This window comes from Elgaria multicarinata, chromosome 8 (genome assembly GCF_023053635.1).
Source record: "Elgaria multicarinata webbii isolate HBS135686 ecotype San Diego chromosome 8, rElgMul1.1.pri, whole genome shotgun sequence".
Lineage (NCBI taxonomy): Eukaryota > Metazoa > Chordata > Lepidosauria > Squamata > Anguidae > Elgaria > Elgaria multicarinata.
The window spans coordinates 112,618,400-112,644,364 of NC_086178.1; the positions used below are offsets into that span (position 1 = coordinate 112,618,400).

At 43.1% G+C, this 25,965-nt stretch overlaps 2 protein-coding genes across 2 annotated transcripts in view; one reads left to right on the forward strand and one right to left on the reverse strand.

The window, feature by feature from the left end:
- The window catches only part of ERICH6B (glutamate rich 6B), a 56,678-nt gene extending 56,352 nt beyond the window's left edge, over positions 1–326 (reverse strand). The window contains exon 1 of the mRNA XM_063133195.1: positions 253–326. Coding sequence (XP_062989265.1) covers positions 253–270 — 18 coding nt within the window. The 5' untranslated portion in view covers positions 271–326. The remainder of the gene's footprint in view (positions 1–252) is intronic.
- A 7,162-nt stretch (positions 327–7,488) lies between these two features.
- Positions 7,489–8,382, forward strand: CBY2 (chibby family member 2). The gene has a single exon (XM_063133302.1). The coding sequence runs from the start codon at positions 7,489–7,491 to the stop codon at positions 8,380–8,382; it is 894 nt and encodes a 297-aa protein (XP_062989372.1).
- Positions 8,383–25,965: the final 17,583 nt, after the last annotated feature.

The following is a 25,965-nucleotide window of genomic DNA, read 5'->3' on the forward strand; positions in this document are numbered from 1 at the left end:
ACCTTCGTCAAGACAAGTCATGATGAGCCCACCAACATTAACTTTCAATTAACTCCTGTTAACTCTTTCCATCTGTTACATTTGTTTACAAATAAAATATAGGTAGGGACTCTCTGATGATATGCAAGAAATTGGGGGTAGGGGAACAAATGGCACACTGAAGAACAGTATTACAGCTTTAAAATCCCTGTTTCAACCCTTGCAGCACAATCTTATGCATGTTTACCCAGAACTGGGTTCAGCAGAACTTACTCCCAAGTAAGTATGCATAGGATTGCAGCTTTACAGTTACTCAGAAGAAAGTTCCATTGAGTGCAGTGAGGCTGAGTCCCAGGTACACGAGTATAGGATTGCAGCCTTACTTAGCTTAGAAGTCTCTTAAAATATCCATGTGATATAATGATGCGCATTAGTAATCTGTAGGCAAGTCTTTATAAGGAAAGGAAAGGACCCTCTCGTGCAAGCACTTGAGTCATTGCTGACTCCTAGAGAGACACTTGCTTTCGCTGACGTTTTCTTGGCAGACGTTGTAGCGGGGTGGTTTGCCATTGCCTTCCCCAGTCACGGCTACCTTTCCCCCAGCTAGCTGGGTACTCATTTTATCATAGAATCATAGAATAGCAGAGTTGGAAGGGGCCTACAAGACCATCGAGTCCAACCCCTGCTCAATGCAGGAATCCACCTTAAAGCATCCCTGACAGATGGTTGTCCAGCTGCCTCTTGAAGGCAGCCCCCACCCAGCTTGGCAGGCCCGGCCGGGCAGTACCCCCGGGTACCAGCCTCCCATCGCTGGGGGAGAGGAGCTGAGAGAGGGAGGAAATAACCCTGGTGCCCGGGATGCCCCATGTGTCTGGTTGGCTGCTGGTGGCGATGACGACGGCGAGTGAACGGCGGGGACCTCGCCGCACGTCCCCTCGCAGGCGCACCCTGCCTTACATCCCGTCTTTCCAAAGAGAGAAAGTTTGATCCGCCGTCCAACAAGAGATTCCCCTCGGAGCCTCCCTTCCTCCCCTCTCCGTCTCTTGCCCGGCCGAGGAGGCAGCGGCGGGCTGGACAGACGCGCGCGCGAGGGGGGGAAATAAAGCCCCTCTCCGGGTCTATTTTATTTAAGCAGCCGAGCTGCTCGCCCGAGAGGAATCCAATCTCTCCTTATCTCGCCCAGGCTCCTTTCAGGCTGAGATTAGAGGTTGGGGGGGGGGGGGATGCGGAGAGAAGAACAAGAAGAAGAAGGGGGGTTGGGGGCTGCAGCAGCAGCAGGGAGCGCCTGGCTCCATTCTTTTCCAAGCGCAGCGAGCAGGATCTACACAAAGAGTTTCAGGGCGCCCTGGAGGCGCACGCAAGCGCCTTCAGGACACCTTCACGACTCTGTGTAGATCCACTCCTGGATGCAGTACTCTAGATGAGGCCTAACCAGGGCCGAATAGAGAGGAACCAGTACCTCACATGATTTGGAAGCTATACTATTAATGCAGCCCAAAATAGCATTTGCCTTTCTTGCAGCCATATCGCACTGTTGGCTCATATTCAGCTTGTGATCTACAACAATTCCAAGATCCTTCTTGTTTGTAGTATTGCTGAGCCAAGTATTCCCCATCTTGTAACTGTGCATTTGGTTTCTATTTCCTAAATGTAGAACTTGGCATTTATCCCTATTAAATTTCATTCTGTTGTTTTCAGCCCAGCACTCCAGCCCCTCGGAAAGATGGAAGGCTGAGTCGACCTGAGCCGGCTGCCTGAGAACCAGCTTTCGCTGGGATCAAACTCAGGCCGTGGGGAGAGTATACATTCACACACACACACACACACACACAAACACAAATATTCTATATATCAATACATATTTATATCTATATGTATATATCTTAGAATGTAGATATTCTCCAAAGCAGTTGTCTACACAAATTCAAAAGGGCTGATCTAGCTTCTGGGATATTATTTATATATACATTGTCTCACATGTGGCCTTTAACAATAGTCAATATAAATTGTTGTATTTAGTTTGCAAAGCTCCTCCAAAATAGTTTTCAGTCTGCACCCTAAGACAGAGCAGCTTTCTCAGTCACTTAATACTACTGGAGGGGAAAGAGAAAAATTGGTGGTGCAGGACTCTCACCAGCTACTGCTGATTGGACAGTAGTGGGAGGGGGCGGGGAGCAGGTTGCATCACAACTTCTCAGCTGACTCTCACTAAGAGCAGCAAGTAGTAGATACAGCCTACCTAAGCAGTAAACGTTTGGAATTTCAGTAGCAGGCCCTTAATGATACAAAAAAATTCTCATACAACTGGGATAATCAATGTACAGAGAACATTACAGGTGTAACTCTGGATCTATTGTATACAGAAAAGTAACACAAATGTCTTAAATAAATAAAATTAGTCCTCCTTGTGCTTTTAACCTTGGTGTGTGTGTATGTATGTATTAATTATCCCCCAGAAAATAGAATAGTTATTTTGAACTGGTGTAGTCCAAGAGCTTGTGGTGCAAAGAATCTGCCTCAGACACAGAAATTACTATTTTTATCGCATCCTTCCTTCAAGGAACTCACAGTGGAATAGGTGGAGGTTATCCCAATCCATACTCACAGGTCTGTGAGGTAGTTTAAGGAGAGAGATTGGCTGAATGGAGATTTAAACCCAGGTCTACCTGGGCCAATTCTATACTACACTGGTTCTCACATTGGCAATAACTAGATTTAAATTTTGTATACTTTTTTTTAATGTTTACTGTTTTTAATTGTTGTAAACCACCCAGAGAGCTTCGGCTGTGGGGCGGTATATAAGTGTAATAATTAAATAAATTGTTGTATAACTGGCTTGAACTGAAAGAACCACTTCAAATACACAGGAATATGAAGAGCACAAATATTGTGAATTTGTACAACAGTTATTCACTTCATCTTCAAAACAATCTAGTTACATAGATTATGTAGGCTATAATGCCCATTTACAATGGCAAAACTAGGGCTGAACAATAATACGTCACCACAGGTTACCAAGTGACCAATGACTAAACGGTATTTCATCATAGGTCCAATAAGCGTACAATATTTCACAGTGATCCTCAGAAGCTGTTACTTGGGAACTCTTGACTCTGAACTCAACTTTAACCAAAATGTTTTTTTAAAAAAATACTTTACCTCCCTCCTTTACAACTTGGCTGTGTTCTGGGTGTGTTTAGATGCTACTTCTGTGTCACAATGGGTCTGACACGGTACCCTGTTGTTGCATGCCTCTGTGAACTGTTTGTTCCTGCAATAGCAACCAGTACTGGAAATCAATCTGAAGGAAGGAAAGGTGGTGACAACTCTCCCTCCATGGTCCATGCTTTAACAGATAGAAGGTCAAAGAAGTATTAGAAAACACAAGGAAACTACTAAAACTAATTTTAAAAAGAAAACAAGTAAGTACAATGATTCTGCCAAATTTAGCTCCATATTTCAGGCATAGCTCTGGAGCCTCTCATATCACCAGGGTTCCCTCACAACTCTGCTAGCCTCATATATGCAATATAAGCAATCTGCACTGAACTGCAGATACCCCAGCTGAAATATATAATTAAATACAGATTGAGTGGATTAGACTTTGGTTAAGAACATATGAACTGACTATGCAGGACCACACCAGGTGGCCATCTAAGTTTAGCGCTCTCTGTCCAACAACGGTCAATTCTATCTCTGACAAGTAGGAGCAAGATGGAGATAGGATGCTGGCCTTCAACCTCTGGTAGCCAAGAGAGATATTCCGTTTGTTATGCGTTAACTGTCATTGTTCAAGGCTGCATGGCTCAAGGCTGATTTTCTCCATTAATTTTTGTCTTTTAAAAAGACATCTAAACTAGTGACCATCATCACTTTTAATTACTGATGGTGATTATGCATTAAGTGAAATAACATATTTTGAATCTATTGTCAATCCATTTCATTGGGGGACCTCTAGTATTAAATGAGAAAGAAAGAGGAATCTTTCTCTATTCAGGGTCTCCTCATCGTTGGCTGAAGTCTATCAGTTTGGCAGTGAAAGATAGTGGTTCCTGCATACCTAGGGGTCTCTTCAAGTACATAAGAGTGTATTAGTTTGTAAATTAAAATTGAAAAAGTTAAAAACTGAGAACAGCAACTGCACTCAATGATCTCTGGGACTATGGAATATTGGGGATGTCAAGTTGAGGAGGAGAAGGAAAATGAGGGAATCTACCTTCTTGAAAACCTAACAACTTATAATATCCTCGAGGTTGGCATTAGGGTCCAGGGGGTGCACACCATAAGGTTGAAAGAAAAATCCCCCTCTTTGCACTATATCCGGAGATTTCAGGAGAGAGGAAAGGAGCACCTTTCCTGCTTTCCAAAAACTTCCCTCCTTGGTAGTAGCCCTGTATTGGAGCCCTTTTGTGCTCTACAGCATAACGGGAAAGTTTCAGAAGGTGGAAATGAAATGAAGTATCCCTTTTCCTTTAGTAAGGAAATCAGAAGTGCATCAAGTCCAGCACATCCTGTTTCCCACAGTGACCAACCAAATGCTTCTAGGAAAACCACAAGAAGAGCATGAAGGCAATAGGTTTCTCCCACTGCAGCTCCCTAGCAACTGGGATTCAGTGTCATATTCAGAACATGTAAATTCCATATTGCCATTGTGACTAATAGCCACTGGCAGACCTACCTTCTATAGTTTTTATCTAATCTTTTAAAGCCACTAAGGTTAATGGATATTGTCACATCTTATATGAACAAATTCCATACATTAATGTGTTGTATGAAGTACTTTCTTTTGACTCATGAATTTAATGGGTGGCCCAAGTTGTTGTATTATGAGAAAGGGGGGGACAACGACACTTCTTTAGACTAGAAAAAATCTTCTTTTTCCCCAATTCTGAAAACTCCACCTTCTGCAAGCCCATAACAGCACTTCAAAGTTCCTTTTCTATGTTGGCTGGAACCTTGGCCAGATCTACACCAAGCAGGATACGACACTTTGGAAACGGTTTGAAGACTGTATGTAGTGTGTGTCCTGGGCCCCGACAGTTGTCACTACTTTTATAAACCATTTTAAAGCAGTAGTGTAGATCCTGCCCTGCTCAGAAGTTTGTGTTTATGACTGGGGTTACATTTAGGCTGACCATATGAAAAGGAGGATAGGGCTCCTGTATGTTTAACAGTTGTATAGAAAATGGAATTTCAGCAGGTCTCATTTGTATCCATGCAGCAGCACCTGGTGAAATTCCCTCTTCATCACAACAGTTAAAGCTGCAGGAGCCCTCTTTCTGAGGGCAAATGATACCTGCTGAAATTCCCTTTTCTATAAAATTGTTAAAGATACAGGAGCCCTGTCCTCCTTTTCATATGGTCACCCTAGTCACATTGCAACATTTTCTTACATATCACATTTTTTCAGTTTAATATTGAACTTGGGGATCCCATGCCTATACAGATAAGCAGTTAAACAAGGTCACCCACAGACATGATAACAATTTATGTGTACTTGGGGGATTCCCCAGATATACAGGAAAATGTTAATTTGTAAATTAAAAGAGGGGGGAAGTGGCCTGACGAGGATTCAGTAAAAAACAAAAAACATTAGATGTTGAGAACATTAGCTGGCAGGGTGTGGGGGAAAGGAAAATGGTTGAAGTGGAAAGAATTAGCATGCCCAAACCCCTAACAGCTTATTTTATCCTAAAGGATGATTAGGGGACTGGGTGCCATGAAATTTTTTAAAAAAGCTTTCCTCCCTCAGATTACACTGGGAGGTTTGAAGATGGGGTTATAAAGTGGCAACCAACCCTGAATCTAAGCTCTTTAACATTATATGAGGAGGGCGGGGTGTCAGCAGATGGAAAAGAAAAAAAGTATATTTCCCCCTTTTCCTGTTCCTGATTCCTCCCTGTACCCAAACAATTCTGCAAGACTGAGCAAGTTTCCTGTTTGAGGTTGGCTGGAAAAGCACTGCAACATTTTATTGTGGGTCCCCACTTATTCCTCCTAACATGAAACTTTGTTGTCCCATGCCTGTAGCGAAACAGGGCCATATAGATATAGTAATTTGTACATACTCTTGAAACTCCCTATGTATGCAGAATAATATTTGCTTATAAATGTAAAAGAAGAGAAAACCCCAAAACAGGCTGATGAGGACTGAGCATGTTCATTGCCCTCTAGGGAGCACTAAATGTTGAGGAGACATAGCTTCTTTGAGCCCCTGGTGATATGGCATGAAGGAGATAGGTGCAAGGGATACCAATCCTCTCTCCTAAGTCCAGGAAATTATAAACTGTGAAGGGCTCTGACCACTTCAAAATGAAAAGAGTTCAGGAAGGCAGGGTTAATTAGAACTGGAAGAAAAGTGCTTCTATTTAAGCTATGAAGGGTGTCAAAAAGTTTAAAGGATCCTGGAAGAAGTGAAATTGGGGTCTTGGGTTGCATACTCTGAAATGCATTTTCTCCAGCCACAATTTCTCACCCAAACACCTCTATACACTGTGGGAAAAGGGAGGGAGAAGTGCCTCACACCCTACACTGTAGATTGGTTCAGGATTGGATTAGCAGTTTCCTATTCATTTAGCCCCACACCTCAGCAGTCAGCATTTTAGGGCAATTACAGTAATAGCACTGGACTGCTTAAGCTACTCATTTAGGCCTTAGCTAGACCTAAGGTTTATCCCAGGGTCATCCCTGTTCATGTAAATGACACACAGGGGATCCCGGGAGCAGACAGGGACGACCCTGGGACAATTCCAGGATAAACCTTAGGTCTAGCTAAGGCCTAAGTCTCTGAGCTCAGCAGTCTTATGCAAGCAGGGGTGGGGGAGATTTTGCAAGTTATTTCCCCTGTCCACCACTGATAAATCCTCATGGATCCTTCTACTAATAATGTGGTAAGGTATGATGTGGAAGATGGAAGAATAAGAGGTAAAGAGCAATAACTTGAAATGAACAGACATGGTGATAACTGAGAACGCTGAGGGAAATTTACATATATAGAAAAGGCTGACTAGCGCTTACTATTTATTATTATTATTATATTTATTTGTATCCTGCGTTTTGCCCAATACTGGGCCTCAGTATTTAGGCAGTGTGAAAATGGACATGTCGCTTTGCAAGAGATTACTGTCAAGGCCCTTCCTATGAGACACTTTATAAGACTATCAGGCATAATTTACTTCAAAAAAGGCTGAAAACAACCAAGAAATGTATAAAGAGGAAATGAAGATATAGTTTGGCTGTGCCTAAATACATACTGTTATGGATGTGGAGAGGTTCTCTGTATTAACTGAAAACATTTTATTTCCTTGCTTAATTTCAAATAATTTCTTGTCTTAGCCTTCATAACCAATACAATGTATTTTGATTCTTCGTCTATTGTTTTAACAGCACTAATTTTAGAGTTCTGTACTGCTTGCTACTAATAGATTTTTTTTAATGTACATTTCATGCAGTCATCCAGCTCCATAGTGTCTTTTTTGAACCAATACATGCAGCTACTGGAAGGTAAAGATGGATTACATCCCACCAAGGGTCAAGCTCAGCAATGACACCTTTATCTTCCTAGATGGCAAGTGGGTGAACGAAAGCTATGTTCAACCAGCATTCTCTTCCCCCGCAGAAGCTCATAAGAAATACTCCACCAAGAAGGTGTATAATGACTGGACCCTCTGGGAAGAGAACAAAGCCCTCTGGGAAGAGAACAAGGCCCTCCGAATAGAAAACAGAGTTCTCCGAGAAGAGAATAAGGCGCTCCAGTGCCTACGGATGGAGAACAAGGGCATTCAGGTTATCTATGATGAAAGTCTCCAGCAAGTCCTTCAGCAAGAAAAGAAGCCTTTAGCAACTCTTCCAGTCATAGGAGGACTTCGGGATGGTATAGAAAACAAAGCCCTACAGATTTTCCGGGAAAATAATATGGCTTCGAATGTTTTGCCTGAGGAGAAGAAAGCCAGCTCAGTCTTCCAGAATGAAAAGCAATCTTCTGCTCAGCTATTAGGAAAGGAGGATAACCCAATCCAAGAAATCAGCAAGATTGTAGTCCAGGAAAGTAACAATAAGCCTGCACTAACGGATGCAGTAAAAACTGTCCAGGAAATCCAAGAGGAGAGCAGTGCAGTGCCAGTGCAGGAAAGAAACAAAACTTCTTTGTCACCATTACAAGAGAATGAGGCACTTGAAGCTCTCCAGAAAGTGAACCAAACTGTATTGTTCCTCCTAAGAGAGAACCGTGCAGTTCTGGAAGAAAAACAGGACCTCCAGACTATTCAAGGAGGGAACAAAATACTTCAAGAGGAGAATAATCAGCTGAAGCTCCAACAACACACCATCAAAGGTGCTATCAGTAAAATTATTGCTCAGATGGGTTTACTGCAAGAGGAGCTGAACTCCTTTGCTTCCATCTAGAAGTCAGAAAATAGGGTTAAGAAGCCTGAGGGTTGCTGAAACCAGAGTGGCTGCAGGGAGGGATGTTAGGCTGAATACCAGGTAGTTCACATATGCGAAATTATCTCTCTCCTGTGACATAAACCCTAATAAAGGTCTGTTGTGGATTCTGAAAAACAGTGATGAATTTTTAAAAATATTTAAAATATTTTCCTTCACTTTACAAAGCACTTTTCATCATATGTAACCAAGGATCCAGAAATACACTTGCTTTAATTTTTTAATTATTTGGAATGATTTGCTCAGCTTCCTGATCTCCACAACTTTTGAATTTGAACTTGTCATATTATTATTATTATTATTATTATTATTATATTTATTTGTATCCCGCCTTTTGCCCAATGCTGGGCCTCAAGGTGGCCTTACAAAGTTTAATACATACATTGGTGGGGGGCAACAAAACCATAAACGTTTAAAATACACAACAAAATTATAAGCCATTAACATAGATGGAGGGCCAGATTATTCTCCAAAGGCCTGCTGGAACAAAATAGTTTTAGCCTGCCTCCGAAAGCCCATCAAGGAGGGAGCCAGCCTAGCTTCCCTGGGAAGAGAGTTCCAGAGCACTGGAGCAGCCACCGAGAAGGCCCTCTCCCATGTTCCCACCAAGCGCGCCTGTGAAGATGGTGGGACTGAAAGAAGGGCTTCTCCGGAAGATCTTAAAGCACAGGCAGGCTCATAAGGGAGAATACGTTCTTTCAAATAACCTGGACCTGAGCCATATAGGCCCGGTTTGAACATAATACTAAGCCAGTTTGGTGCTGCATTTTGAACTTGATCAAGCCTTGGGCATGCACAAAAAGAGGAGATTGAAAGTATCAGTTTCCTGATTTAAACTAACCACAGTTGTCATTATGTCTGAACTAACTATGGTTAGTTTAAATTATGGTTTATTGGAACAAGCCATGAAAAGAAATCATGGTTTGATCCTGGCTTGTTTCAATAAACCATAGTTTGAACTAAACTCATTCTGCTTTTGTCAGACATAACAACAAACCATACTAACTTTAAACCTAAGGGTACATGCTTCTGTTCTCCTCAGGCCATGGTGGAAGACGGCATTGAAAACATGTAAGCTGAAGGATGTCCAGGCTCATTTACACAGTGTTAAATTATGGTTTGACATCATGTCTGAATTGTAGGAGGAAGCTTGTTCAGTTGTCTGAACTAGTTCGAACTGGAGCAAGCAAGTGTTCCAGATTAAAAATGGGAATGCAGAGCCAAGCTTGATCTCTCTCCCTCTCTACAAGCCCTTGTACAGATTAGCAGACAGAGCAAACAGTTTCAGTTCTAATGCTTTGAACTACTAGACTGAACTGTGATGCAGTAAATACCAAACCTAAATTAAATAAAAGAGAATGAAGAATAGAATCATGTAGAGCTGGGCTGCATACTTCTCTCTCTTTCGGAAATGGAACTCATAGCTCAGACTAGAAGTTTAGGAGAGAGAGGAAAAAACACAAATAAGCATTTTGAAATGGCAATACTCCTTGTAAGAATGTGTAGCTTTTAAATAGAAATACAAAGATTGCGTTCCAACTGATTAAAGACCCTTTGTTAAGTTGAATGTGGCAGCCTGGAGACCAACTGAATAGATGAGGACACCTCTTTATCTGCCACACTGGGCTAGTTCCATGATCATCTGCACCCACTGTGGTTTAAATAATATTCAAGATGCTGCAGGTGGGTGGGTTCTGCAGCTAATTGTTATGTGTGAACCCAGACAGGGTAACTTCCTGCTGTGGTTAACAAGCCACCCCAGAACCCTACTGCATTCTATGGGTTCTAAGTTGCTTGTCACCTATGGCAACAAACCACCCTGTCTGAGTTCACATATTATTGTTAGGCGGGCCTCATTGGGTAGATCATTCCATAACTTGGGGGCATCCACCAATAAGACCCTATCCCTTGTTGCTGCCCTCTGAGTCTGTTACAATTAGTGATCTTTGGGGTTAATTGGGCGTGCCACCAGGTGCTAAAAGTTTCACCTTTCCTCATGTATAGAAACAGGTGGTTGTATTGACCTGTTTGCTCATTTCCGATATAGAATAATTCCAGCCCCTCTTATTTACAAGTGAGTATTGGAAGAACCTAGCTTAACCTTCAACACACACACAATCACACAGCCTCTTTCATCCATTTCTATTATGTTGTTATAATTTGAAGATGTTTGTCCAAATTACTTACTTTTCTTATTTCAAATTTATTAGAATCTTAAATCAACTATTAACTTCAAGATAACAGGATAACAGGTCCTTTTATATGGAAATGAGCGATAACCAAAAGCCTCTGAGGTATAACACAACCTCATGTGACTTTTATTAGTGCAAGTGCAATAATACATGTGAAGCAAAGCAAGTGGAGAGAAAATGTGAATAATATCAACAATATCAATCACTATTGCATAAAAGGCTAAGCTAAAGTACCCATTCATACCTCCTCACACCGAATGAACTGGCTAGGTTCAAGCTGTGGGTACTGGGGGCCAGAGAGGTTTTCTGACCTGCAGAAAGTCCCTTTTCTTCTTGATGTTCCAGATCCTCCCAAAATCTTGCCTCAGGAATCAATGGCTTACACAGGAATAAGAGACATGTTCATACCAAGTAAAGAATTGGCAGGCAACGATGCTGTTCCCTTAGAATCATAGAATAGTAGAGATGGAAGGAGACTATAAGGCCATCGAGTCCAACCCCCTCCTCAGTGCAGGACTCCACATTAAAGCATCCCTGACAGATGGTTGTCCAGCTGCCTCTTGAAGGCCTCTAGGGTGGGAGAGCCCACAACCTCCCTAGGTAACTGATTCCATTGTCGCACTGCTCTAACAGTCAGGAAGTTTTTCGTGATGTCCAGCCGAAATCTGGCTTCCTGTAACTTGAGCCCATTATTCCGTGTCCTGCACTCTGGGATGCTGGAGAAGAAATCCTGGCCCTCCTCTGCGTGACAACCTTTCAATTATTTGACGAGTGCTATCATGTCTCTCCTCAGTCTTCTCTTCCCAAGGCAAAACGTACCCAATTCTTTCAGTCTTTCCTCATAGGGCTTTGTTTCCAGACCCCCGATCATCCTCATTGCTCTCCTCTGAACAACCTCCAGCTTGTCTGCATCCTTCTTAACGTGTGATGCTGAGAACTGGACACAATACTCATAGAATCATAGAATAGTAGAGTTGGAAGGGACCTATAAGGCCATCGAGTCCAACCCCCTGCTCAGTGCAGGAATCAAGTTGAGGCCTAACTGCCACGTCACAGGCTCTGAACACCAGGCCCGGCCACGGCTACTCCCTGCTCAAGCCAAGCACCACCGCTTGATATGCCTGAAGCAAGGGATAAAAATCACCTTCTTCCAAACTATGTGGAGAAATCTTGAGCTTTCTTTATTATCTGTATTGATTAATATATATCAACTATGTGCACACCACACTCCAAAGACACCACTCTCTATCTACCCTGAACCTCCAGTTTCCCAGAACTTAAGTACTCTAAACACAGAGACCTAAAAAGTCTCCTCAATCCCCTCAGTCCTTCCCTTATATATCACTCCTCCCCCCTCCTCAGACATTCTAGCTCCGCCCACTCAGGCCAACATTCTAAAAACCACAGACTTCCAAACTGCAGACATACATTTGGGAACTGACTTGTGGGGTGTAACGCCACACTAACCAATTCTATTAATGCATCCCAAAATAGCATTTGGGTTTTTTGCAGCCACATTACACTATTGGCTCATATTCAGCTTGTGATCTACAAGAATACCAGGATCCTTCTCACTTGTAGTATTGCTGAGCCAAGTGTCCCCCATTTTGTAACTGTGCATTTGGTTTCTTTTTCCTAGGGTAAACATATGACAGGAAAAAAACCAGATTTGTTAGGATTTTTGGTAACGAATCTGGGAAGAGGGGGAGGATTATGAAATCTGAAGAAAAAAAGGGGGGATTTTTCCCATCCTCCTCACACAAAGGGCAGCTCTACTTTAATGGGAATTAACAAAAATAGTCACAGCTCTGTTATTTTAAAAGTCAAAGAGATGAAACTTGGCACCATGATAGCTCATAGGTAGGGCTTTAGCCTTGCCAAATTCATGATTTTTAGGATTTTTAAAAAAGTTTAAGGTTTTAAGATTATTATTTTTAAAAAACTGTTGTTCGAAACTCAGCACCATGATAGTTCTTAAGGAGGTCTTTATCCTTCCCATGTTTGAAACGGATCCATTTATCCATTGATTTTTAGGAAATTTTAAAAATTTGAGGTTTTAATTTTAAAAACACACACAAAACCCTATCATATTTAAAGGTAAAGAAATGAAACTTGGCACCATGATAGCTTTTAAGTAGGGTTTAGCCATGCCAAATTTGAAGCACATCTGTTCATCCATTGATTTTTTGGGGATTTTTTTTAAAGTTCAAGGTTTATATAAAATTATTTTTAAAAACTGCTGGAGCCATATCCTTCAAACTCAAGTTATCAAACCTCCTCTTTGAGGTCTTGCACTTCAAGCAGTTTCAGCCCTTGCCATCAAGGGTATCTCCAGTTTTTAGCTAAAATGTGCTGGGTGAGGAGGGCACCTTTCCTGTTGCAGGTTTGGTGAGTAGTCGGGCACCTGGAGCTCAGCAGAGGCAAGGCATCCACAGATCAAAATATGGGAAAGGAGAGATCAGTTAAAGCAGCCCACCGCGCAAAACAGAATGGGCCAGAGGCCCTTTTCTCAAAGTACCACATCATGGATGATTCTTTTTCTTTAAAGAATCATACTTAGAGAAAAACTCTCACGACCAACACTGAGGTGCCAGTTGAGAGAGAGGCTCTTATCTTTTCCAGATGCCCTGTTGCTGTGGATGTTAGAACCTGGCATGTTGTTGCTTTGCTTCGCTACCCATTTCCTTCCACTTCACTTTGTTCACTTGTCAGCTAGGCTCTGTCTGCACTGCTGGCATGCAATGCGGAATGTTTGAAATGTGTGTCAAAGAAAAACAGATTTGCAGCTTTGGCTGGCTGGCATATCTCTTAGAGATGGACTGAAGACACAACTCAGAGATGGCTGTAGCTGAGCCTTGAGAGGCTGGACTGCCACACAGAGCCTTTCAAGAGCATCTCAGTGTTCAGTGTTGGTGCAGGCAGAGGCAGCTGGCGGCAGAGGGTTTTTTTTAAAACAAGAGTCACCGGATGTGACCAAGCTATGTGACTAGGGTGACCATATGAAAAGGAGGACAGGGCTCCTGTATCTTTAACAGTTGTATTGAAAAGGGAATTTCAGCAGGTGTCATTTGTAGGCATGCAACACCTGGTGAAATTCCCTCTTCTTCACAACAGTTAAAGCTGCAGGTGCCCTGCCCTCTTTTAAATCTGGTCACTCTAGTATAGCTCCTGCAGCTTTCACTGCTGTGATGAAGAGGGAATTCCACCAAGTGTTGCATGCCTACAAATGACACCTGGCAAAATTCCCTTTTCAATACAACTACCCTATTTCTTCGATTCTATGACACACTTTTTCCCCATATAAACATCTCTAAAAATGGGGTGCGTCTTAGAATCGCGGATATGTCTTAGGGGTTTTTTTTCCTGTTGGTGGTACTAAAATTAGTGTGCGTCTTACAATTGGTGGTGTCTTACAATCGAAGAAATACAGTATTAAAGATACAGGAGCCCTGTCCTCCTTTTCATAGGGTCACCCTACCCCTGTAACTTTAACCACTGATTTGAAAATGGAATTTCAGCAGGTATGCATGCAACACCTGGTTAAATTCTCTCTTCTTCACAGCAGTGAGAGCTGCAGGAGCCCTGCCCTCTTTTAAATCTGATCACTCTAGAATAGCTCCTGCAGCTTTAACTGTTGTGATGAAGAGGGAATTTCACCAGATTCTCCATATCTACAAATGACACCTGCTGAAATTCCCTTTTCAATACAACTGTTAAAGATACAGGAACCCTGTCCTCCTTTTCATATGGTTACCCTAGAGGGGGCAGCAAAACCTAGAGAGAGACTTACTCCTGAGTAAACAGAAGTAAGACCTCAGAAGTAAGCATGGGGTTGCAAAGCACTGCTTTCCAGTTTGCTGTTTTAGACTTTAAAAAAAAGCTTCTGAGTGACCATCCTATTAAAAGTCAGTTCTATATGTGTTTACTCAGAAGTAAGTCTCTCTCTGTTCAATAGGGTTTTCTCAAAGGTAAGACTAGTGTGACCCTATGAAAAGGAGGACAGGGCTCCTGTATCTTTAACAGTTGCATAGAAAAGGGAATTTCAGCAGGTGTCATTTGTAGGCATGCAACACCTGGTGGAATTCCCTCTTCGTCACAACATTTAAAGCTGCAAGTGCCCTACTGTGGCGTTACACCCCACAAGTCAATTCCAAATGTATGTCTGCGGTTTGTAAGTCTGTGGTTTTTAGAATGTTGGCCTGAGTGGGCGGAGTTAGAATGTCTTGGGAGGGGGGAGGAGTGATATATAAGGGAATGACTGAGGGGATTGTGAGTTCTTGTTCTTTTCAGGGAACCTTTTCAGGGAGGCTTGTTAGGTACTCTTAGAGTCTGTAGTGCTCTCTGTGTTTATGGTACTTAAGTTCTGGGAAATTTGAGAGTGTGTAGTGAGCGGTGTCTTTAGAGTGTGGTGTGCACGTAGTGGAAGTATACTAATCAATACTGATAATAAAGAAAGTTCAAGAGTGATTGTGTGAGAATAAGGAAAGCGCGAATGTGAATGAGTGACTGGATTGTATGAAAGGTTTCAAAAAGTTTTTTAAATGTTGTTATTTGAAACAAAGCTTATGAACTTTTAAAAATAAATTTTGATTGTTTGTTTTAAAACTACCACAAAAATCCCACGTGTCTGTTTGGTGTTTATCATCTTAAGTTTACACATTCAGCACCCACTCTGACAATAATTCACCTAAGCAGATATAACTCACAGCGCATTATTATATATATTAAAATCCATTCTCCATTTTGGAGGAAGGTGGTTTTTATCCCTTGCCTCAGGCGTATCAAGCGGTGGTGCTTAGCTTGAGCAGGGAGTAGCCTCGGCCGGGTCTGGTGTTCAGAGCCTGTGTCGTGGCACCTACCCTCTTTTAAATTCAGTCACTCTAGTATAGCTCCTGCAGCTTTAAATGTTGTGATGAAGAGGGAATTTCACCAGGTTCTCCATATCTACAAATGACACCTGCTGAAATTCCCTTTTCAATACAACTGTTAAAGATACAGGAGCCCTATCCTCCTTTTCATAGGGTCACACAACCCCTGTATCTTTAACCACTGATTTGAAAAGGGAATTTCAGCAGGTATGCATGCAACACCTGGTTAAATTCTCTCTTCTTCACAGCAGTGAAAGCTGCAGGAGCCCTGCCCTCTTTTGTACCTGATCACTTTAGTATACCTCCTGCAGCTTTCATTGCTGTGATGAAGAGGGAATTCCACCAGGTGTTGCAGGCCTATAAATGACACCTGCTGAAATTCCCTTCTCTATGGGAAAGCCGGAACGGAACGGAACAGGCCGGAACAGCCCCATTATATTAAAAAACCATACCAAAAACAGTGGCATGTGTTAGCAACACTTGAGAACAATATTTTAAGACTAAAACCATACCAATATTATATCACTATTAACCCCAGAACTCCCAAAACGACGTCCAGAACAGAATGGGATGGCCGGAACGGCCACTAGGGAACGAGCGATATCAACCAAACTCACCAGACATGCATAACTAAATGGCAGGGATGCAATAGGCCACAAAAGTTGCCCCGAAACCATGTTCAGATACCCGTTCCGGGCAAAAACGCATATTGCGCAAAATCGGCCGTAACGGCAGCTTCCCAATGAGATAAGTGAACCAAACTCACCAGATGCACATAACTAGGTGGGACAAATACAGAAAGCTCCAAAAGTTGCCCCAAAACCACGTTCAGTTACCCGTTCCAGGCAAAAATGTGTATTGCGCAAAACGGGCCATAACGGCAGCTTCCCAATGAGATAAGTGAACCAAACTCACCAGATGCACATAACTAGGTGGGACAAATACAGAAAGCTCCAAAAGTTGCCCCAAAACCACGTTCAGTTACCCGTTCCGGGGAAAAACGTGTATTGCGCAAAACGGGCCGTAACAGCAGCTTCCCAATGAGGAAAGTCAACCAAACTCACCAGATGGACATGACAAGGTGGGACAAAAATAGAAAGCTCCAAAAGTTGCCCCCAAACCACGTTCAGATACCCGTTCCGGGCAAAAGTCTGTATTGCCCAAAACGAGCTGTAACGGCAGCTTCCCAATGAGGTAAGTCAACCAAACTCACCAGAAGCACATTACTAGATGGGACAGATATAATAACCTCTGAAATTTCCATGAAAGTCAGGTTCTGTTACCCATTCCGGGCCATAGTTCATATTCCCAAAATTAGCTGGAAAAGAAAATTATGGGTGAGGAAAATGAGGCACTATCTATTGTTGGGAAATTGCCTCGAAAGGCAACTTCTATGTGTGTGAATGCAATCAAATAAACTACTTTCATTGTACTAACTGGAACATTTAATAAACTTTCTCAGAATCCAGAGTGAAGTTCTGCAAAGATGGTTTCCTACAGAAGCCCATAGTTGTCATGTGGTTTGGTAGTGTGCTTAAAATATCAGTCTATGATGGCATTGTTGGGGTTGGGCTGTCTCATTCCATCAGGAAGCTTACAATGACCTGTGGCTATTCACATCTTTCAACCTAACTTATTCCACAGGGTTATTACAAAATTGGGAAAGGCCATTGTAGTTCACCATGCGTTTCTGGGTGGCGGGTGGGATATAAATGTTCTGTCAAAAAAGCCCAGGTCTTTTGAGGATTGCCATGGGAGTACTGGAGGCTGCATTCCAGGAAGTCCAAAAACACGGCCCCCAACCCCTTCCAGGGCTGATGGAGGCCTTCCCCTTCAGCCCTTTCCCCCAAGAAATTGGGTGCCAGTCCCGGTTGCCCTGGAGATCTCCGTTTTTCCAGAGGTCTCCCAGGTTTTCCGGGTCATCTGGTCACCCTTATCACACCAGGAGACAAAGCGTTAATGCCCACATTCCACAATCTTGACAGGTACCCCTCCCCTCCCCAAACATGGAATTTATTTTTAAAAGCCAATCACACAATATTTAATTGTATGTTAGATGTCTTGAATAGGTTAGCCCCATGTGAATAAGAGGGAGCTAGGTTGACCATTTGTTTGATTCAGTATAACCCATTGTCATTGGCTGTGATGTTCTGAAGCTTTATTAACATATATGCTTCTTTAGTCATATTCTTTATGAAAACTTGAATACAAGAAAAATAACCACAAACAGTAAGAACAAAAACAATGTACATAATATCTATATACTCTCTCTCTCTCTCTCTCTCTCTCTCTGTGTGTGTGTGTGTGTGTGTGTGTGTGTGTGTGTGTAAATGTAAATGCTAACATATAGCACCTGTTAACATAAATTTTTGCCTACAGTGTAGATTATTCATTTCTCACAACACTTTGGACATTTGAATATACCACGAGCAGCTTGATTTATCTCAAGGCAAGAATGATGGTGCCAGTCCTGACATGCTCCCTCGCACAGAACCATGGTGTCCTCCTTTGGTTTCTTGCACTGATCACCCATTAAGCACAAAGACCAAGATGAAGTGTAATACTGTTGTATTGCTGAAGACAAGAACTGGATTGTAGAAAATGTTCCTTTCGGTGGTTTTCTAGAAACAGGACTATTGAATTGCTTAATTTCTCTCTGATTTATTTGCTTCTTTATTCTCTGCTGCTGTCTCTGCATTAAACTTGGCCGTGGAAGAAGTGATTTGTGCTTGAGAAGTTCATTTGCAATCCACTGCCGTACAGGCACCATGTCGGCTGGGAAAGGGACAGGTGAGCCACTGCATAGCACATGTGCAAAGAGACGTACAAAAAGTTTGGTTGACTTACCTCATTGGGAAACTGCTGTTACGGCCCGTTTTGCACAATACGCATTTTTGCCTGGAACGGGTATCTGAACGTGGTTTTGGGGCAACTTTTGGAGCTTTCCATATTTGTCCCACCTTGTCATGTGCATCTGGTGAGTTTGGTTCACTTATCTCATTGGGAAGCTGCCGTTACAGCCCGTTTTGCGCAATATGCGTTTTTGCCCGGAACGGGTATCTGAACGTGGTTTTGGGGCAACTTTTGGAGCTTTCTATATTTGCCTCACCTTGTCATGTGCATCTGGTGAGTTTGGTTCACTTACCTCATTGGGAAGCTGCCGTTACGGCCCATTTTGCACAATACGCGTTTTTGCCCGGAACGGGTATCTGAACGTGGTTTCGGGGCAACTTTTGGAGCTTTCTATATTTGTCCCACCTTGTCATGTGCATCTGGTGAGTTTGGTTCACTTATCTCATTGGGAAGCTGCCGTTACGGCCCATTTTGCACAATACGCGTTTTTGCCCGGAACGGGTATCTGAACGTGGTTTCGGGGCAACTTTTGGAGCTTTCTATATTTGTCCCACCTTGTCATGTGCATCTGGTGAGTTTGGTTCACTTATCTCATTGGGAAGCTGCCGTCACGGCCGGTTTTGCGCAGTACACGTTTTTGCCCGGAACGGGTATCTGAACGTGGTTTCGGGGCAACTTTTGGAGCTTTCTATATTTGTCCCACCTAGTTATGTGCATCTGGTGAGTTTGGTTTACTTTCCTCGTTGGGAAGCTGCTGTTACGGCCCGTTTTGCGCAATACGCGTTTTTGCCTGGAACGGGTGTCTGAACGTGGTTTGGGGGCAACTTTTGGAGCTTTCTATATTTATCCCACCTTGTCATGTGCATCTGGTGAGTTTGGTTCACTTACCTCATTGGGAAGCTGCCATTACGGCCCGTTTTGCGCAATATGCGTTTTTGCCCGGAACGGGTATCTGAACGTGGTTTCGGGGCAACTTTGGGGGCTTATTGCATCCCTGCCATTTAGTTATGCATGACTGGTGAGTTTGGTTGATATCGCTCGTTCCCTAGTGGCCGTTCCGGCCATCCCATTCTGTTCCGGACGTCGTTTTGGGGTTAATAGTGATATAATATTGGTATGGTTTTAGTCCTAAAATATTGTTCTCAAGTGTTGCTAACACATGCCACTGTTTTTGGTATGATTTTTTAATATAATGGGGCTGTTCCGGCCTGTTCCGTTCCGTTCCGGCTTTTACACCGTCCCCTTTGTAACCCTAACCTTTCTCTAGTATCGCAGTCCGATTTGAGCAGCAGCCTATGAACCAGCCGCTACATGTTCAAAGTCTTGTATGTGATTAAAGAAGTCACTGCAAGAGACAATGGGCATTCTTGTTTCTTTGTGATACTAAGATCAGCTTCTTTACACATGATTTTTTCCAGGTAGTTTCTTCCTCTGCCTTTCTACTACATTTCATTATACAACCACTAGATTCCACTATGGTAAAGTGGAATTGCACAATTACACAAGTCTCTCATTCCAATATTTCTAAATAACACCAGGCTTTCTTGTTAGGACCCCACCCCACCCTCCTCGATAATGGTTGCAAAGCACGGGAAAGGTCCTGGAGGATGACAACAGCATCATGCAAAGGATACACAAACTAATGTAAGTGATCAATCATGGGTGCCCAATGAACTCCTCATGTAAAAACTGAAGGAACAAGAATAAATCCCCTTCTAGCCCTACCACTGACCCAAGGGCTGCTGCTCACTCATTTTTAAATCTTACATTTCAGTCACCGATGATGGCCTTCTAAAACACATCACCCTACTGAATTTGTTCTTAGGAAAGAACAGGGCATCTAAGCAGGATGACAGAGAGTTATCCGACAAGAAGTGAAAATCTTGGAGGCGTTTGGCTTTGCTGAACTCTGCCCTTAAAGCAACAGAAGGGACGTATGAGAATTTCATTTCAGTTTGCTAAACATCAGAATGTGCCCCATTCACACCCCCAAATGGGAACATGAGCACATTCTTTGGGCAAAGCTCATTCTCCCATCCCTAAGCCTGAGGTCACACAGGAAGAAACACTGACGGATCCAAAATAAAAAAATAAAAAATAGCATCTTACCACTTTTCTGAGGATAGCACAGGGCAGCATTGGGCGGAGATAGCTTTCTCCATGAACGTTTGGTGGTCGTTGCTATGATTTGACCAGCAGAATCCATGTCCAGTAAGTGGACTTAACAGTGCAGTCCTACGCCTATTCCTCCCAGGTAAGTCCTACTAGGTCTTACTCCCAGGTAAGAGCTCATAGGATTGAGATTTTAAGAACTGTTCTTCTGGCCTTAAGTCAGAAGAGCAGAGGAGCTTCTCCCACATGGTCATTTCCAACCCCGCCCCAGTAACATGAAAAAGCTTGCCTGGGAGAGACTACTAATAAAGTTCCTTCCTAGAAAAGAGGGCTGCTTTGACGGCACCACATTGACACCATGTTGCCCCTAAAGCCTGCAGTTTTCCTCCTGCAGGGTTGCGCTTGGTAATCCTCACGCCAAGGAGGGAGCACAGAGTTTCCAGTGTCCTCCTCCCCCACCCGTTTCTGGCTTGAGAACCAATCATCAGTCCAATAAAAGGGGGGCACCAGTTGAATTTGCAATTAGAAATAAATGCTAACGAGCACACAACTCTACAAACAATATTATAATGTGTGACAAACCATAACATAGGAATGATGCAATTAAACAGAAAATAGTAAATTGAACAAGTCTACACAAAACATGCTAGGCACTCAGTATGAAATGAAGACGTAAATAAAGTGCAAAAAGCAATGAGGTTTAACAGCTGGGCGACGGAGAGAACATGAGAGCGTGCATTGAACACAGGTTTTCTACAAGATAGGCAAAGTATAACATGCACCCATTTCAGTCCTGTTTTGCCATGTTTTGGCTTCTTCAGAAAAGCAACGTAATCTGTGAAAACCAAAAAACATACATAAGACAAAGTTATTGGCAAATAGCAACAGATAAGGCTCAGAGACTTTTCTGTTAGGACTCGCTGCAATTCACAAGCAATGTGGTGGGAGTAAGGGAAAGTTGAAACACCTTAAGTAATCTTTCTGTCCCAGAATCTTATTAATTCCCCACCCCAGGAAGTTTGGCTGCAAAACAAATACAAAGTTTCAGAAACATGATAAAATTAACAGCCAAATGTTAATTAAGGAGCTCAACCCTCAATCCCAAGCAACTCTATTGAACAGATTCAATGGTGGCCAGTTCTGCAGACAGGTGTGTTAGTTTAGTCTTTATCTACCTGTATCTTAAAGGTACAGGTAACACTCTAGTCCAGACTAGAACAGAGGTAGTAACCCATCCTGCAGCTACTGAGGGAAGTAACAAACAGGAAGAGGTCACCTTCCAGGATTTCTCTAGCAAAACTCGAGCAACATGAGGTAGCCTTAACCCTGGTCTTAAACCAACACGTGTTTTGATAATGAAATAGTATGGTGTCTAAAGTTATATGGGAAGCACTGCAGAAAGTTATTTGATTTAATTCCCTCCTGCCCTCCCAAGTTAAGGGCATTTCCCCCCTTCTGCAGGGGACAAATGGTCCTGTGGAAGGGAAGGGTGTGATATTCAGTCCAGCTGAAATAAAAGCAACAGCTTCAAAGTAACTTAAGAGTTTAGGAGAACACAGAATTAAAATGGAAAATCAGCCGCAATAATTAAATTATTTTTTATGTTAAATGGGAAGGATCCCTCTTCCATATGCATGTGAAGTGGGCTGTTAAGCAAATTAAAGCAACTGTAGTTGCTGTTTCAGTTCATTCCTGGGCAAATATAATGTATGCATCCCTTCATTCATTCTTTAGTTGTCAAGGTGGTTCAGAGCAAAAATAATAATAATTCCTAAAAAATATAAAACCAATAGGCATAGCAAACCAAAACAAGAAAATACCAAAACCAATATACGTAATTGTTGGGAAATCACACTCTGAACCAGAGTTGAGCAGAAGTAGCAGCGGCTCTCAGTTTAGGATGCAGCAAAGACTCGATGAGGCAAAGGATTCTTTGTAAGTTAAAAGCAAACCCTTTACTGACAGTTGAAATAATTTAGTTATGGCAGCATATATACAAATACTCACAGACGCTCAATACACATCAGCATACATCAAGATGGGGTAAGATGAAGAATAAGAAACATGAAAACATGCAATCACTAATTGATTAATTGATGAAAATGCTTCCATACAATAATTCAATAACTGTCCAGCTGAGACCTTGACATTTAAGGGAATTGCGCGTTCTGCTGACTCCTCATTTTCTTCAAGATCCAACACCCGTTCTTTTGATTTTTACGCAACAGTTTTTACAACACAACACTTGTACAGACGTCTACATTTCATCCTGCCTGAAACCTAGTGTTTCACAAATCTCCCTGTGTTTTGTAGCTCCTAAAGGTTTTGTGAATATGTCAGCAAAGTTTTCTTGTGACTCACAATAACACAACTTCAGAGTTCCACTACTTATGTGTTCTTTCACATTTTGGTACTTAATAGCAATGTGTTTGGATTTTGACTTGAACATGTCTGCGTTTGCCAACGCAATACATGCCTGGGAGTCACAGAACACTGTGATTGGCGTTTCAATTTGGATTTTGAAATCCTTTATTAATTGCATTAGCCAAGTGATTTCTCCACACAACTCTGACAGTGCCCCATACTCTGCTTCGCAGGAAGATCTGGAGACAAAAGCCTGCTTTCTGGACTTCTAAGAGATTAGTCCTTTTCCCAACATTAGCACAATTCCAGACGTTGACTTCCGGTCTTCTATACAGCCTGCCCAATCCGAATCCACATAACTCAAGAGCTTTTTATCTGGCTCAGCAGATAACTTCAAACTGTAATTTAAGGTGCCTTTGAGGTACTTAACACTCTCTTGGTTGCATGCCAAGCAGGCACTGTTGGCTTGGCAATGAACCAGGGGGGGATCCGCACGTCGCTCCCAGAGCGCTTCTATGGGACCCCAGTGCACCCCGAAAACGATAGTCTGACTTCCCTGTAAAAGAAACGAGGAAGAGCCGTCCATGCCGCCGAAGACGAGGAGGAGGAGGAGAGCTCTCCGCTGATGAGGAGAGCTCGGCAAAAGAAGGTGGGCTCTCCTCACCAAGCTTTTGCCGAGAGGAGAGCTCTTTTGCCGAGCTCTCCTCGCCGGCGGAGAGCTCTCTGCGGCGGCGGCATGGACGGCTCTTCCTCGTTTCTTTTACGGGGAAGTCAGACTATCGTTTTCGGGGTGCACTGGGGTCCCATAGAAGCGCTCTGGGAGTGACGTGCAGATCCCCCCCTGCTTAAAATAGCAACCGCAGCAGACAGATCTGGCCTTGACCAGCTTACCAAATACAATAACATACCCACCACAGAGTGATACAGGCTTGGATCACTGAAACTTTCTCCTTGCAGGTTTTTCTGGATATCCAATTCCATGGGGCTTTTGACCCCTTTGCAATCCTGCATTCCAAAATCCTCTAGCAGCTTTAGAATTTTTTGCTTCTGACTGAGCAAAAAAACTCCGTCTTCTGCTAGTTTAACTTCTACTCCTAGGTAATTCTTCACTGGACCTAAGGATTTCAAATTATACCTGCTTCCAAGCTGATTTGCAACTTTCTGGACCTCTGCATCACTAGGACAAGCAATCAAAACATCATCAACAAAAACGATGAGAGCTTTATAATTCTGACCACTCCCCTTTGTGTACAGACACAGCTCCTTTCAAATCCCATCTCACTTACCAAAGTGGTGTTTTGGACAGAATTCCAACACCTGGCACTCTGTCTAAGGCCATAAATTGCTTTCTTCAGGAACCAAACTTTGTTGTCATCTGACTCAAAACCTTCAGGTTTTCTCATGTATATTTTTTCCTGAATTGGGGCGTTCAGGTATGCAGTTTGGAAATCATATTGCCTAATTTTTAACTTTTCTTTTGCTGCAATAGTTAAAAATAATCTTAAAGTTTCTGCTTTTACAGTTGAGGTATAGTCTACCTCCTTAACTTGATTAAAACCCCTTGCGACAAGTCGGGCTTTGAATTTTTCTTTCCCTGTCTCTAACTGTTTGCGCTTAAAAACCCATCGACACATTACAGACTTCTGCCCTGGAGGCAAAACTGTTTCTTGAAAAACTTCATTGTCTTTTAGGCTTTTCAACTCACTTTCCATGGCTTCTAGCCATTTCTGCCTTTCTAAAGAACCGAATCTTTGTACATCTGCATAAGAATTCGGCTCAAAGCTTATATTAAAGGCTTCAGAGGCAAACCGCTTTAGTGGGACTCCTTTATTTGCTCTCTGAGAGCGAGGGGGGATAAATGCCGCCTCCTCTTTCTGTTCTGGCTGCGTTTCTAACTCTGATCCGGCCTCTGTTAACTCCTGTGGTGTTCAATTCAATAACTGTCCAGCTGACACCTTGACATTTGAGGGAATTGCATGTTCTGCTGACTCCTCATTTTCTTCAGGTCTCCAGGTAATTGGAAAAATAGTGGAAAAAGAAAAACCAGATCCAATCCAGGATCCAACAGTAATAATGAAACAGAATGAAGCTGAAGTCAATAAAACCTTTATATTTTTTAATGTACAATATGTTAATATTTTTTTTCATACATGCAGTACATTGTGTCATCACTTCAAAAAACAGGCTGTGCTACTCCTTGGAGTGTCAGAGAGAGAGAGAGAGAGAGAGAGAGAGAGGCCTTTGCTAGACCTACCATTAAATCTGCGACGGAGGAGGGGATTGACCACGATGCAACTATCGCGGGCTGTTGCGCTAGTCCAGACGTCACGCGTGACGAGCTCAAGAAGAGAGCCGTCACATCCGCCATTTTTTTGTTTTCTTAAAGGGATGATGCGCACGAACGCTCGTGCACACAGGTAATTTATTTTTAGAAATTAAATTGATTTTCCCACTCCCCCACCCTGCCCCCGATAGGCGCAGCACTCCTGGAGAGTGTTGCGCCCTGTGCGCGGCTCCCAGCCTCGCACGAGTAACCGCGTGGAGCCGGGGTCAAGCCACGGAAACAGGCCACACCTTCTGTGGTCCCGGGCTCAGCCCGGCACCGTGGAAAAAGCAGTCCCAAAGTGTAGGGCTATATCCCGAGGCCAGGCAGGGTTGATCCTTGCCGGAGCCTGAGATCCCCTGTGCATCATCTGGACACACAGGGGTGATCCCGGTTATACGCCAGGGATATAGCCTGGTCTAGCAAAGGCCTGTGGGCCCGATTTCTCCACAGTCCCAAGCTGAGCCCAGGACCGCGGAAGGTGTGGCCCGTTTCTGTGGATTGACCCCGGCCCCGCGCAGTTACTCGCAGGTAGCTGGGAGCCGCACACGGGGTGCAGCGCTCCCCAGGAGTGCTGCGCCCATCGGGGGCAGGGTGGGGGGAGCAGGAAAATCAATTTAATTTTTTTAAAAAACCAATACCTGTGCGCATGAAAACAAAAAAAATGGCAGACGTGACTGCTCTCTTCTTGAGCTCACCACACGTGATGTCTGGATAGTTGGGCTTTCCCCTCCTCAGTTGCAGATTTAAGGGTAAGTCTAGCAAAGGAGAGAGAGAGAGAGAGAGAGAGAGAGAGAGAGAGAGAGAGAGAGAGAGAGAGAGAGAGACGCCC

Excerpts from the sequence above, each read along its gene's own strand:
- CBY2 (XM_063133302.1), top strand. The coding sequence starts at position 7,489 with ATGGATTACATCCCACCAAGGGTCAAGCTCAGCAATGACACCTTTATC.